At 42.9% G+C, this 15,953-nt stretch overlaps 1 protein-coding gene across 2 annotated transcripts in view; it reads left to right on the plus strand.

The window, feature by feature from the left end:
* The window catches only part of pde4ba (phosphodiesterase 4B, cAMP-specific a), a gene marked incomplete at its 5' end in the record, with an annotated part of 131,841 nt that overhangs the window by 17,913 nt on the left and 97,975 nt on the right, over nucleotides 1-15,953 (plus strand). The window contains one exon of one of the 2 annotated variants that reach the window (XM_079267108.1): nucleotides 6,408-6,646. In XM_079267108.1, coding sequence (XP_079123234.1) covers nucleotides 6,408-6,646 — 239 coding nt within the window. Of the gene's footprint in view, nucleotides 1-6,407; nucleotides 6,647-15,518; nucleotides 15,743-15,953 lie in introns of those variants that run through there. The other variant, XM_079267109.1, reaches the window with a different exon arrangement.

A 15,953-nucleotide genomic window follows, 5' to 3' on the forward strand; every position in this document is an offset into this window, starting at 1 on the left:
ATTGTCCATGCATACATACGAGATCAATTAAGCTCGAAATGGCTTTGAAAATAGCCTCCAGCGAATTACACTGAACATGTTCTTGTGCTCAGCCGTCCGACAAGCAACATGTACCGCACATCACATGTTACGATATAAAGAGGGAAAGTAGGCAATTCATGGTATTACTTGTCTGGACACGGGGATCGGGCTATTTCACAGCAATAAAGAAAAGATGATAAAAGAAAGAAGAGATAATAATTCACCAAACTGTTTTATTAATATCCTGTTCTTTTGTCAACCTCGGTGGCAATATTTCATCACTTTTAGCAGCCGATAAATCAAGTTTATTTGTCCTGCAATGAATGTTTATTCCAAGGCGACAACCCTATGTCTGTTCTAGAATGAAACGTTTTATATTGTTGTTTATTTTTTTCCCCTTTTAAATCTGTTAATTCATTTAAATAACTTTGACAATAACTCTTATCACACAAAGGAATGCATCAGCACACAAACACACTGACATATTTGTTTTGTTTATCTGTTCTAACAACCCTTAAGATGCAAGCCATGAATATATTTGCAGTAATGCTAATATATGTCTGTGTGCTGGCACTGTGCATGCACATGTGTTTCTATTCATGTGTGTGTGTGTGTGTGTATAAAATGCACAGTATGTAGTCTGAATGGTAGGTTTGCATGTGCACACTGCTAGAAGCTATGCTCAGCTGCAGATGAATATGTCTTATTTCATACTGTACCAATCAGTCTCTTTCAGTGACTCTCCCTGTGCTCCCCTCTTGCCCTCTCTCTTCCACTCTCACTCATCTTCCTTTCACTCTCTTCTCTCCAGCTATCCCCCTCCACCTTCTCTCTGTTTTACTCCCCCTTCACTGCAAGTCTTCCCTCCCGTGCCCTGCCCCAGCTGTTCGAACCTTTTCTTGCTGTTATCCTCTCACATATTCACTGGTCTGTCAGATATTTTCCCCTCCCGTTCCTAACCAACAGCCCCCTCCATCTTTCCTCTCCCACTCTCCATACCTCCCCCTCTATAACGGATGGGAAGCAGGTGTTGTTTTCTTATCTCATCTCCTCATCTCCTCCCTGTTGTTTTGTTGCCTTTGTGTCTAAATGGCGAGAGTGCAGCGGGATTCGTGTGTTGGTGGGGGCGGGTGAGGAATGGGAAGGGTGCCAGGCAAGACTGCCCTGAGATGCATTATGCTCACAGAGACAAATCACAAAAATAGTACAAATAGTAAAGAAAGCAGCTATTTGAAGACTGGATGGTTTACAGTCTAATCCCTCAGAGGGAGCGAGAAATATATAATTAAGCTTCTCCAAACTAAATACTTATCTTTCAATAATCCCAAATTACTCGCAAAAGTATTTGCATTTTTGTTCTAAAGAGGGTTTTAGAAAAAGTCTCCTTTCTGCCAAAACTACCAAATATAGTTTTATAGAAAGTATATTTTATTGTATAGCATAATGTAGTTATTGGGTGTCAATGCTAGAAGCATTCAAATGAATGGACAGAATGTTCAGAGTGGAAATATTACCAATTTTCATCCATATAGTCTTTCACATCTAGAAACTCCAATCAAACTTTAAAATGTGTCTCATCTTGCATACATTCTGGATATTATCCAGCTTTGAAATCCCATTAAAACTTTTAAAAACAACTTTTGTTGAAATGTAAAAATGACTGATGATTTTGCCATTACTTAAAACGTATCTTAAAGTTGCTCTCATTCTTACAATGTGCACTCTTCAGACATGTTTGTAGCTTTAAAATATAGGAACATTTGTGTTCTCAGACGTTCACATTTGGCACTAAGTCTGAAAGCAGTGGTTACTTGTGTGATCACCATGGCGACCTTTGATTGCAGCTCGGCACATCTGATTGAGATGAGCAAATTTATGTAATTTGGCACAAACATACAGGCCAATTTTCACACTTTTTCAAGCATCAAGTGCTCTCTACTTATTCATACAGCTGGAAACTGTTGAAACCTTGCAATTTTCCTCATATTTCATACATTACGGGCATTATTTATCTTTTAGCAATCCAGTTTAGCATTCACACTGCAATTTCTTTAGAAATGATCTTCTTTATCGGTACGCAAACTGGTGGCTATCCACGTCCTCCCAGCAGACCTGGATAGCCACCAGTTTGCGTACCGAGCAAACAGGTCTACGGAGGACGCGGTCTCCATCACTCTTCATACGGCCCTGCCTCACCTGGAGCACCCTAACACATACGTCAGGATACTCTTCATTGACTTCAGCTCTGCCTTCAACACCATCATCCCCCATAAACTGGTGAATAAACTCAAAAACCTTGGACTTTCTACATCACTCTGTTCATGGATTCTGGACTTTCTCTCTAACAGACCACAGAATGTCAGGATAGGGAACCTGACAACAACAACCACCATCCTGAACACTGGAGCACCGCAGGGCTGTGTGCTCAGCCCGGCCCTCTTCAACCTCTTCACTCAGGACTGCTCCGCCACATATTCCTCCAACACAGTGGTGACGTTTGCTGACGACACCACTGTGGTGGGACTCATCTCCAACAACGACGAGACGCACTACAGACAGGAGGTCCAACATCTGGCTGAGTGGTGCTCGGACAACAACCTGGTCCTGAACACCACCAAGACCAAAGAAGTCATAGTGGACTTCAGGAGATCCAGGAAGACCACACCCTCTCCTCTCTACATAAGTGGGGAGGAGGTGGAGAGGGTGGACAGCATCAAATTCCTGGTGAAGAAAGCCCAGCAGAGGCTCTTCTTTCTGAGGAAGTTCAAACAAGCTGGCCTGCCCCCTGCACTTCTGGTTAACTTCTACAGAAGTGTGATCGAAAGCATCCTGTGTCAGTGCTTTACTGTGTGGTATGCCAGCTGCACAGCAGAGAAGCGGAGGGACCTGGCCCGGGTGGTTAAAACAGCACAGAGGATTGTGGGAGTTACCCTGCCTGACCTGGACGCTGTGTATGCGGGCCGTCTCCAGAAGAAGGCCAGAAACATCTGCACAGACACCACTCACCCGGGTCACTCTCTGTTTGTTCCACTGCCATCAGGAAGGAGATACAGGACCATCAAAACCCGGACTAACAGGCTGAGGAACAGCTTCTTCCCCAGAGCGGTTTCCTACATCGCCCCCCTCCCACGCACCACCCCCACACAGCTCCCACCAGACAGTGCTGAAACAAACAGTCAATAACACGACACTGTAACCAAGCACATTTTTCACTTTGGAGCCATTGATGCCTGTGCTTTATCTTGTTTTATCTTGTATATATTTATTTAATGTCTTGTTTTTAAATCGTCTTGTCTTAATGTTTTTGTACACTTTTTAACTGTTGCTGCTGTACTGACACTGTACCGCCAACTAAATTTCGTTGTATGTTCATACGATGACAATAAACATCCTTATCCTTATCCTTTATTTTGACTTTGCTATTGACATACTACATCTGGACACCCAGTTTTCATCAGTTTTTATACAAAACCTGTATAATTGGCAACATTAAAATTGATTCTTGGGTATGGTCTTGTTCATTAGTTTAGGAAATTAACTGTTTTTCAACTTTGAATTTTAAACAGACCTTTTAAACAATGCAAATTGAATTAGATAGAGTTCCTGTTAATAACTTTCTGTGCCTCCGCTCCTGACCAAAACTACTTGGAAGATTCATACTGTGTGATGGTTAGAAAGCCATCTTCAAAAGGAAACCAGTACTGTTTTTGTGAGACGCAACACAAGTCCTCGTCTCCTGTTTCTGCCTTGGTATAATACAACCTGCTCATTCCTGCTTTGTTTTTTTTCTTTCATAGACAAAGGTGACCTAAACCTGTGCTGTTTGTGTTTCTGCAGAGGATAGTCATTAATCACATGAGAGCAAAAGGTTGCTGAAGGTCGCTGTTTGAACAAATAACCAATGCTTTTCTGGTGATGAAAGTCTCTAAGCGCTGTGACAGTTGTGTGTCGGGAATAAATTTAGTGTTGACAAGGCTGTAAATGTACATTATTGTCTCTATTAATCTTATCCAGCAGCTGAGGCCTTGTGGCCTGGCTGCTCGGACTCTGTGCTGTGTTTCGGTGTGTGTGTGTGTGTGTGTGTGTGTGTGTGTGTGTGTGTGTGCGTGCATGAAGAATAGACATTGTTCTCATGATGTGTGAGAGAGGAATGAGTCTTAATGGTCCCAGGAAGACATAGAGGCCACGGAGGTTGTGCTGCTCATGGGTTGATGAACTTCTGCACGTGACCAATCCTGCTCCTGCCCCACGCACGCACGCACGCACGCACGCACGCAATACAAGACGTTCAGTCTTTATTCAGTACTCTTGAAAAGATATCTTTACTAACGTTTGTCGAGCATAAATTGTAAACTGTAATGAATGGCTAGAGGCAAACGCTGAGTATGCCGAGGTTTATTTTGTTCACCAAACAGCATGTCCCCAAATGCATCTGCTGTATGTGGTACCGCCAACATGCAAGTTGAGTCTAGTATTCAGTGTCCTTGTTTACCATTAGCACTGATCGAACAGGGAAAATAAGTCACCACCCACGCTGACAAAAAGGCCGCTTCAATTTGTAGCAAGAATGGATTGAGCCGCCATGCTTCAGTCACGATCAGTGGCATCGTGTAGTTTGGTAACTGCTGTGAGTAGGCGGGGGAAGGTAAATGGCCAAGAAGAGCTGTTGTGGGACCACGAGTGGAAGGAGTACTTGCTACTGGAGACCCAGTAGGTATTGCGCTTAAGAATAAAGAATCAGTACAAATTATTCAATAATTCATTTTTCAAACACATCTCTATTTCAGCTATTTACTGTAAATGCAGTCTTACACTATCAACAAGGAGCAGAGGTTGTTCTTTGAAAGAGACGTCCCTATAGAGCTGCAACTGGCAAATGTTTTCATTATCAAATAAAACATCACAACGGGGGAACTTCTGGGTTCAAACCTGTGTCCTCCGGGGGCTTCTCTCTCAGGCAGGTTAGGTTAATTAGCGGCTCAGAATTGCCCGTATAGGTGTGATCATGAGCGTGACTGATTGTCGGTCATCATGTGTTGTTGTCTCTCACCCAGTGTCAGCTGGGATTGGCTCCAGCCCTCCCGCAATCCTGAGGGATTTTGTAGTTTATGGATGAATGGGATTATCTTCACATTATTTTCTCGTCATATTTCCTGAAGTATAATCTATCAGCTACAAAAGTCTTGTTTTGACCAACAGCAAAAATATTCGATGTACTGTTACATTTAAACTATTCATTTATGATCAAAATACTTGAGTTAGTTGACCATGCTAAATCAATAAAATAAAGACCCTGTAAAGAAAGTGACCTATCTCTGCTTTTTAAGAATGGTTTATATCGGGTCAATCATCAGCGACAAACAACATGTTTTATCATACAGTAAAATCCAGTCATTCCCAAAGACTGGGTCAGGACCTTCGGGAGATTTTATTAGAGTCAAGTTATATTTGCAGAACTTCTTTCATAGTAGTCTTTTATTCAACATTCATTTCTGAGTGTTCGTATTGTTCTGATAGTTGTTGCCTGAGTCTAATATGATTCTGGCGTACATTCTGTTGCAGGGGAATGCTGCTGAGCATATGATGTTGTGCTGCCAAGAGTCTTTTTTTAGCTGCTGCTATTTTAGCTACTTACTCAAATCTGAGCTTCCCAAAATAAATAACAAGCCCTTCCTACATTTCATGGCAGTTTATCACTGGTTTTAGGGTTGTCGAAAAGAATACATTTAGCATATTGGTGCACTGATTTTTGAATAACCATGGAAAGAAGGGGAAATGCATTGATTGTAATAAGAGTAATAATTGTGGATAAAAGCTAAGGGAAGAGGGTATGAAGGAGGTATTATTTGTCCTTGTCGAACTTCTCTGAGATGCTCAGTAAAAACAGCTCTGGTTTTCAGAACTATAAACGCTATCTCGTGAGACAACAGAAATACATATTTGCCATTCCCTTCTGATTTGATTTCTAGCAGAGAAATAAAGGTGTTTTTTTTATGCCTTGCAATCAGTTTTCTACAGAGAGCACACGCTAAGAAGATAAATGAAGCCAGTGAAAGAGGCAGAAGGAAAGAGTGCAGTCTTCGGAGAAGAGATATTGCATGTAAAGAGATGGTCGTCAAAGGTTTGCTTGACGTTTTTAAGGCAGAAACAGGCCTGTGGCGCCCCTTGGTGGGCAAACAGTTGCAGAGCAGGAGAAAGAAGTTGTGTCTGTGTAATTAAACACAGGATTCACTTTGAATTAAGGGGAAAAAATAGTTCTGCACTGTTCCTTTGATCTCCTATTATCTCTATACTCTCATTTTCCACTTCTCTTTGACTCTAAATGAATATTAATAGTGTGTTATTTCATTTTGTGCACTTCCTCCTTCATTTCTTTTTCTTGTCAGGACTGCAAAGAGCCTCCAGATTGCTGCCTCAGTGAGTCCTTCACATCTCCGTCCTGCACACTGGGGGTTGACCTGCGCCATGGCAGACGCCGTTTCTCAGGCAACCTGCAGCTGCCACCGCTGTCATGGCGGCAGGGGGAGAGGTCGCGGACGCCCGACGAAGAAATCATGTCCAGGCCAACGTCCTTGCCCTTCGGAGCCCCTCCTAGGATAGACATCACGCCAGTTGATCCTGAATGGTGAGTGGAAAGTAAAAGAAACGGCGGAACACAAACTTGCTCAATGGAAGCATTACAAGCTTGTTGTTGATGACACAACGTGAAACACCTGGAGTAATCAATCGAAACTGCTTTTCTTGGTTCCTGAGACGTTGACGCTGTGGAGATCAGAGCTGTTCGCGTATTCTAATTAAAGTGCACAGGCTGCACTGCTGACACGTTAGATAGTTACAGAATACATATGCTACTCTGTACTATCAGTAGAGGAGGCGGGCATGCCTGACAATGTGCTTAGCTTCTGTGTAACTGGATAGGGATATGCTTTGGCTGATGTGGGTATTGGGTGTCTTGGGTACATCAGATAGATATAGCACTCACTGATGATTGAAGGTGAGTTTTTGTACCAGAGTTTTCTGCAGTCACATCACACAGGTCAAAGGTTAAATAAATATATTTGGTTATCTGAGCCAAAGTTATTTTATAGCAAACCACGGGCTTCAAAAAGCTTGTTATAATCCCTGTCTTCATCAGTGGCTGATCTGTCATGTTGCATTCAGCCTGTTGAAGATGACACTGCCTTGTTTCATTATGTATGCTCTGTGCCTTCAGACACAGTGGTACACGCACGCACACACACACACACACACACACACACACACACACAGACATCAACAGGTACAGCGTGCAGTTTCAGATAACAAAAACAGCAAGTGGCCAGCAGTTCATGGCGGGCAGCCAGGTGTCCAGTTGTTTCAAATTCAGATGTTTTTAATGAACTAATTGGCCCCGAGCTCCAGTATTGTGTGTACGTGTGTTAGTGAGTGAATAGATTGAGCTAGTAAGAGACACACTTTAATGAATAAGGGCTGCTGGAAAGGTTATTGCTAATTGTACTGTGTTCATGTGTCTTTTTTTGCTCATCGCCTTTTTAGCAAAGTAAGGCCTCCTTGTGATCCACTGTGACCGATTGTATATTTTTACAAGCAGATCAATCGAAGACCGATTTTCCCATCTCTGATTGTTTCTTTTCGATAGTTTTTTCCTCGGTCCTGTCTTGTGAGTTGTGATCCAAAATATATATATTTTTTAAATGTTGATGTTTCACATTGAACAGAAACTCCTGCTCATTGAGAAGTCATTGAGTGAATCCTTGAAGAGCTATAATTTCTATTTCTACCAGAAGAGTGCAGTGTGGGCATGGTTGCCTGGATGGGTTTACACACACAGACACTCACTCACATATTCACACATACAGACAGGTGACAGATTAAAGGAGGAAGCTGAATAAATGAATAGAGAAACATAAATGCAGATGCTTCCACACTGGGGTTCACTGAATGCTTTGATGAGTGTCACAATTATGTGAAGAAGATGCTTTGACCTTCAACCCAAAATCTCAAAAACAACTGTGGGAGAAGTTCTAGGCCAAGGAGCTCTGAAGCTGTTCGTGAAGCTAGTGGTGGTCATTTGTTACCCATCTGTTTTTACATTTTTATAGAATCTGACGACAACACCCATTTCTTTGTGTTAACAGCGGGTTTATTGGCGGTTGTACAGTCCGCTCGGGCAACCGCAGACTTTAAGAAAGAAGAAGAAACATTCCTTCATTAGTCCCACGGTGGGGAAATGATTCTCTGCGTTTGACCCATCCCTGTATATATAGGGAGCAGTGGGCTGCCAATGACAGGCGCCCGGGGAGCAGTTAGGGGTTCAGTGTCTTGCTCAGGGACACTTCGACACAGGACACGGTGCAGCCGAGGATCGAACCGGTGACCTTTCGGTTGGCGGACAACCCTCGCTACCCAGTAAGCCACGGTCGCCCCCAAATACAGCAGGTGACGTGTGTATCAGTCCCTGGTGGTAGAGGCAGACATGCCCCCCCCCCTATGCCTTTCCCTCCTGGCCTTCCTCTCCTTTAAGAAGCTATCACACTACGTCTCCATCAGGCATCACTGCTGCTACAGTGTAACGCCAGGGTCAGCAGAACCTTCCTCAAGGTTCTCAAGTCTGATTATTCCCTGGTGAAGCCTAAAGCTGGTCGACGTGCGTGTGTGTGTGTGTGTGTGTGTGTGTGTGTGTTATATGTGTGTCTATATATGTCTGTCAAACCATTGAGGTGCCCGTCATCAGCACAAACTCCTCGTCTCCTCTCAATCCCGTCTGTTTGTTGTACTTCTTTAAGTGCTTTCATCAATGTTTTGTGGAAGGACGGACTGGGAGCAAGAAGTTATTTTGGGATTCAATTATTTTTCCTGCTGATGGACACAATTGTTTCAGAGTGCCTCATGAATTGTGTGTGTGCTTGTTCGTGCCTGTCCCACTGCCTGAGAAAAGCCAGTGTAGTGCAGAAGGAAACTGTGAATGACGGCGCCTACTGAAAATACTGTGGGTTTGTTTTTTGCGTTAATATTTGTGCATATACAGGACAGAGACATTGACAGTTAAAACAGAGCTAAGTGAAAGCCTGTGGATGCAGTTACAGTACATGCACACTAGTAATCAGAGCTTAACGTGATGTCAGCAGCTGCCATGAACACTTCATCTAGATTGTCTTAATCAGGCAAAGAAAGGTAATCACAAGTAAAACAAACAAACATGCCTGTTAGTTCTGTAATCATAATAGAGTTGAGATACGCCAATTCCCTCATGTCTTTTGACTGCTGCCAATGGCCAGCCACAGGAACAAACGAGTTAGTAGTATGTAGTGTGTTTGTTGGACGAGACAAAGTAAACGATCTTACCATGATAATGACGCCTTCACAATGCTACGCTGATGAAATGATGAAACTGACACTGTCAAGTTTTGCTTAGCTTTGCACTGGTGTCATTTAATGTTCCCTCTTCACTTGTGCAAGATTTATCCGGTTTTATGTCATGTCCTCCACAGTTTCATCAGCTTTGGAATAGTTTTGGTTCAGAGGAAAAAGAATCTGTTTCTATCTGTATTTACCTCGGCTACTCTTGTCAGTTTGTGTTGCGTGGCAATCCTCTCGTGTGAATTAAACCTCCGAGTAGTTTAGTCTGTTCGGCGGTGAGTTGACAGGGATGTTAATAGGATAACTGTCGTCATGCTACAATATACTCAAACATCCCAGGGGGACGTTTTCCGCAAAATCACTCATTTTCTATTGGCTAGGATTGTACAAAGAAGAAAGATTGACACGGTCGCCTTCAAATCATGAAGCACCCTTTTCGTCTTTCTCCCCAGTGGTTTTAGATTTCTCCTCAAACCACCTGTAACCTCTTTGCTGTTGTTCTCTGCTGTCTCTTTACTCTGATTTTCACTGTTTGTTTTTCCATTTCTATAAGCTTTTGTGCTTTTGTTTATATTTGCATCATTTGCGTGGATATCATTTGTATGGATAAATAACTCACAGCCTCATTTCACCTGAGTATGGCACTTCAATGTTTATTATCTGCTTTCTCTTTGTGTTCGAGTCTCTCTCTGTTTCTCCATGAGCCTTTGTAAATGAGTATAGGTCTGTTAATCTGGGCCACAATGCAGTTTTTTTTTTTTATTATTTGGGAGAGTGTGAAAGAAGTGGTAGGCAAAAGATGGTTTTAAGTAGCCAGAGATGCTACATTTAGGGCTTTCATCTCAATACCTAAACCCAACACACACACACACACACACACACACACACACACACACACACACACACACACACACACACACACACACACACACACACACACACGCACACACACTCCTGATCAACCCCATCTGACCCACATGCTCATGATAAACAATATAGGGCTGCAGCTATTGATTCATTTAGTAATCAAGTATTTTACCAATTAGTCGAGTAATTGGATGAAAAATACGTTTGCAGCAACAGTAAATCTACAAAAGAAAGAAAAGATTAATTGATTTCCTGTTAAGAAGAATCAACATTTGTATTACTTAGATTGCATACAATAATGTTATAAAACTAAGTGCCATGTTACATTCTGGGTGTCGAGGCTACAGACTAAATTTTTTCATCACCGTACTTAAAAATGATTTCAACCGTCCAGACGTCAGTGTAAACCAAATGAAAAATTCGAAATGTTATCTTTTTACTTTGTTATTGTCATCTACAGTGGTTATTTGCAAACAAACCAGCAATTCAAATGACTTGCTTAAATGAATGAACTGGAAGAATCGTTTCAGCCCTGATAAACACACCGAGACATACAAGATCCCCACATACTAACAGGTCTTAAGAATGTTCTTCACTGTGGAAGACCAACGACTAAGGCAACACGGGGCCGGCTGAGGCATCTTTCTCACATGTTATGACTTTATGGAAAGTGACAGGTATATAAATTATTTAACCCTATACTCATTGAACAATGTAGGGAGATAAGATCAAAAATTGGCAGGATGTTGACTGATCAATTCTATAATCTGCTTCCTCTTACAACTATATTGTTTCAAATCAGCACGTGGAGGAACGAGAGAACCTAACATGGGTCTTAATGAAGCTAAATCCAGTCACCAAGGCCTATCAGCAAAAAAAGCACAATACAGCAAAACAAAATAGCCTTCGGGATGCTGATAATGATTTATCAAATATTGAATCTGATTCATCATTTAAATAGATCAGTAAAATGTAAGAAAAATGCTCCTCACAGTATCCCAGAACCCAATGAGACATCTTCAAATTAAAAAAACTAAAACTCCAAATGTTGGCAAAGGCAAAACCAGCATTTTTAGCCATGAAAATGGCGTGAAATGTCTTGACGGTCAGTCTGCCAAACACTTTGGTGAAATATCTTAACATATGAGATGAGAGAACAGAGGACATTTTCAGGGGTTGCACAGAGGCCTAAAGAATGCAGCATCCAGTCTCCATTTGGACAGATACCAATGTTGAGGTCCTTGATCAAAGAACAGAACACACTAGCAAAGAGCTGCCTGAGCTCCTTTACAGTTGGCTGCAGGGCCGATTGTATATCGCTGTTGGTTCTTCCTGTGCTGTGACTGTGCATCGTGCGCTTTCATTCAAGCTCTCGAGGGTGTAAAAAGACAAATTTAATGTGGAATGACATGGCCCAGTCACTCTCTAATTCAATCTCTTTCAATCTTTCATCTCTTTGAAAATGGTTTTCTGTCCTTCTCATTTGTGCTTTGTCATTCCTCTTTTGTCATCGACCTATTCAGTGCAGAAATGTCAAAATGTGCAAGAGCCAGCAAAAATATTTTCAGTTTTTTATTTTTGGTATACAGGTGTATTTGGTCTATTCTCTTTATTTATTGTATCTTTAATATTAAGTCTACCGCATCGTCAAGAAGACCTGTCAAGCAGATGGAGAAACTGTGAGAAGAGTCTTTCTTTTTCAATTCTTTAAAGAGCTTTTTCCGATGGATTGCAATGTCATTCCATCCACCACTGAGGCTTAAACATGTCAACAACTTCTAGGCTGATTGCTTTCCATGTTGTGCAGCAATCAGAAGTCATCTCAGTGTTCCTTGATTGTCTCTTGTAGATTCCAGTCTCTGGATTCATTGATTGCTTCCGTGGAGTGCTGTCTCGTTTGGTTCGCCAGATCTCTTATTTCGTTTACCCCCGTAGAGAATGAGGCTGTCCCTCATGTTTTGGCCCAGAAAGGCTTGACTAGAGGTTTCAAAAGAGCCGCCAACTCACAGTCAGGTAATTCTTTAGTCAGATTATCAACTGATAGAATTGCAACCTGTTGCCATAAGAACAACCCCTTTTAAATCGTATCTGCTGTTTCCCTCAGTCTCATTGGCTGAATGTGACAGCTTAACTTGGGACGGTTCATGTAACTCATCCCTCATTCACTGAGGAACCCTGATAAAGAAAGGAGGCCCCTGTATTTAGCCATCCACACATTTGAGTGTGATGATGCATCATCATTTGCTGTTGAAGAAATGACGGGCTAACACAGGAAGGTCCTTCGGCACTGCTTTCACTGTGTTGAAGCTGCCTGCTGCCCATCTTACAGTGAAAACCTGTCTGATTTTCAGAATCTGGGTATTCAGTTCTGCGGTTTTGTCCTTTAACTCTTTTGATTTTCGGCAGACTAGTGGCACAGTTCATTCAATTTAGAGAGGAAAAATAAACCTTTTTAGAATACAAAGACTTGTGCACTGCCAACTTTAAGCGACGAGCAAGGCAGCGCACTGACTGGACTTGAGGAAACAGTTCTCATCTTACAGAAACAATCGTGTGCGCATCCATGTAGTACTTTCAACCAAAGTGATGCTGCTGGGAACATAAAATGATTCGACATTCGACACAAATGCTGCCTTTATTTCTTTGGCTAAATGCTGTGAAGGAATGGTTGGATCTGTGTGCAGTGCCGACTAAGCTGTTCTAAATGAGCGGATTGTTTCCTGCATCAGACTGGCGCTCGTGTTAATCTTTTTGGGAGTGTTTCGCTTTTTATTCCGCTATTTCTGTTCCTCTTTTCTGAGCGATGATGTCACGGTGCCTGTAAATGTTTTTGCGCAGCTGCTTTTGCACACAGCCTCACTGTCCCATGAATCCATTCCTTTGCCGAATGCACACCTTTCACCTTGTCATCAAGCAACAAAGTCTCTGCTTCTTTGCACACAATACATCCATCATTCCCATCACAAACACAAATCCACAGGTTTTTCTCCCTTATTACTGTGTCCAGTAATGGGGAACATCAATGGAAGTTGCAGCGGATGGTAACCGGCCGTGTCACACACACCTGTTTATCATCCTCTCATTTTTCACATTTTGCAATAAGGCCTCAATTTTAGCTTCGATAGTGACTCCAACCGTGGGAAATGTGGCTTAACTTTAAGCAGATATACTGATAGTGCTAGTAACAAGACAACAACTAATGCCAAGGGTACGTCATCCGGTTCTGGTTTTTACTAGACACGCCAGAGTCCTTGTTTCCTCCAGCAGCATTTCTGTCTTTGACCTTCTTTGTAAATCCAAAATTAGTGAGAAGCTTTGCTTGAACTTTCCTCCATTTTGACCTTTTTCCATGCAAAAGTGACTGAATCTTTTTGCTTCTCAGAACACTGTGTATTACAATCAGTTCACCAACCAGTATCGAATGCTTCTAGTACATCTAAGTAAAGGAAATAAAAAATACAGGTCCATTATTTTTTGTCCTGTGTTGCAGGTTTGATTATTTGTACGATGGAGGAAAAAGAGCCAGGGAATGCCATGCCATGCATCATTGGCTGATTTTAGACCACTCACTGATGCACACTTCAGCCTGCTGCGCTCATGACGCATCATATTACTACAAGTGATTTCTTCTCCATATACCCGCTTGGTAAGACTATTTTCAAAGGTTTTATTGGCAAGCATTTAGTGAGAAAGCAGTCCATGCTTCGATGGCTCAGAATCATTGGCGACTCACAACCAAAACAAATCAAGCAAGCAGACACGCAAGTGCTCACATTTCCAATACTTGTCACGCTGCCATTCTGCCTCTTCTGATATTCCTTCAGGATTTTTCTCCCTCATCTTCTCTGTCTCTCTACCTTCAGGGCATTGCCCCTCTTTTTCTCTCTCTCTCTTCTTTTCATCAGTCAGAGTAGCCCTTTGTGTGTGTGGATATGTATCTGGAATGAGTGTATCTATCAATTCTTTCTTTCTTTCCCCCTTACATACAGTGGCAATCTCATGGTTGGTTTGCTTCCATTCAGACAGCATTATGGATGGGTAAAAGTGTGTGTGTGTGTGTGTGTGTGTGTGAGAGAGAGGGAGAAAATGTTAGATTGTAGTGGAATATACTGTGGTTGCCGACTTTTATGTACAGGCAAAGATGCAGGCTTGAGACTGTTAATCTGAATCAGTTGACCTTTGGTGCAGTGTGTATGTTTCCCCTCACTGATGCCCATTAAGCTGTTTGGTTTTATCTCCATTCCAATTTTTTTTTTTGTTGGCTTGCACTCACCAGCTCCCTGCCTATCTAAAGGTCACAACATCATCAGCAACATTACCACAAATCCCGGCTAAACAAAAAATAAATAATAAATCCGACAACCTGTTACTGTGCCTGCCTGTTTGTCGTCACAGCCACCACCAGCCAATCCTTGACCCGGGGAGGTGTGGCTTGCACACGTTGCGTGCCTGCTCTGAGCTCCTTGTGTATATTCTGAATGAAACGGCAAGTGAAGCATTTGCCTGCGTGCTGTGCTCTGCTCCGCTTGCCGCCCTCACTGTGCGAGTGAAGGGAAATCTGACTTGAGGCTCGGCATAGTGGGAGTGACTCTGTGCCACACCGGGAGTGCCTTTGGGAGACGTGGGGGTTGTTTGCAGAGAGGGAAGGTCAGTCAAGCAGTTCTTGATGGAGGGGAGAGCAAGTCAGGAGGAGGCAGAGAGCAGTTTCAGCCCTTCTGAATCTTTCATAAGGGAAATCCTCCAACATCAAGCTGCCTGGATGGACTGAGAGCAAGAGTTTGTACCGAGGTGTGCATTCTGAGGGCACCATCAGTGACAGAGGGACACAGAGACAAGGAAGCAGAGTGATAGAGCACTTTACAGTCAGTAAAACCAGGAGGGAGGGAAATGGGAGAGTGTTGGGAAGAGGAACTCGTCTGTCCTGGAAGGAGCTGTATGTGACCCTGCTGTGGGTAAAGCTCTGCTAGGAACCTCTGATGAACAGAAGACCAGCAGGAAAACACGGCGCATTAGCCAAAGGAAAGCCGTGCAGAACGAGGAAGAGGATATAAAGCACAGAGGCAACACAAACAACAAAAGGGTATGTGTGAGCTGGCCTTTTCCTGGGTGAATGTTTGTGTGTGAGGTAGCCTCAATCTTTCTGCTTCAGCATTTCAACCCAGCATAAACTTCTGGTTCAAGGAAACCTGCTGTACATGCTGATGTGACTAAATTAGGACGAAAAAGGGGCAGGATTTTGAGGACAGAAAGACTCGACCCAGAGTGCAGGGATGTCTTCCAACGAGCTGAGCGTTGACATGGACTCATGCATCCGGACATTCAAGGAGCACATGCACCTGGAGCTGGAGCCGCCCAAAATCCCAGGTGTGGTGGGAGGGAAGAGGGGCGCCACGTCGCCCAAACTGTCGCCAAGAAGCTCCCCGCGTCTTTTCCGCAAGCTGATGGTCAACAAGAGCATCCGACAGAGGCGGCGCTTCACTGTAGCCCATACCTGGTAAGGCCTGTGATGGGGAGGGGAAGCAGGGGAAAACAGGGTTGAGACATCAAGGAAAGAGAGAGAAATCAGGGATTAAGATATGTGACATTAGCGTAAGGAGAGAAGAGACGGAGAGGGGAAGGGTATGGATGAGAAGAGGAAACCGAAGAGACATAATGGGATTGAATTGCTGAGGGATATGGTAAGATTAAGAAAGATGGCAAGTAAC

The sequence above is a fragment of the Melanostigma gelatinosum genome, assembly GCF_949748355.1.
Source record: "Melanostigma gelatinosum genome assembly, chromosome: 4".
In the NCBI taxonomy this organism is placed as follows: domain Eukaryota; kingdom Metazoa; phylum Chordata; class Actinopteri; order Perciformes; family Zoarcidae; genus Melanostigma; species Melanostigma gelatinosum.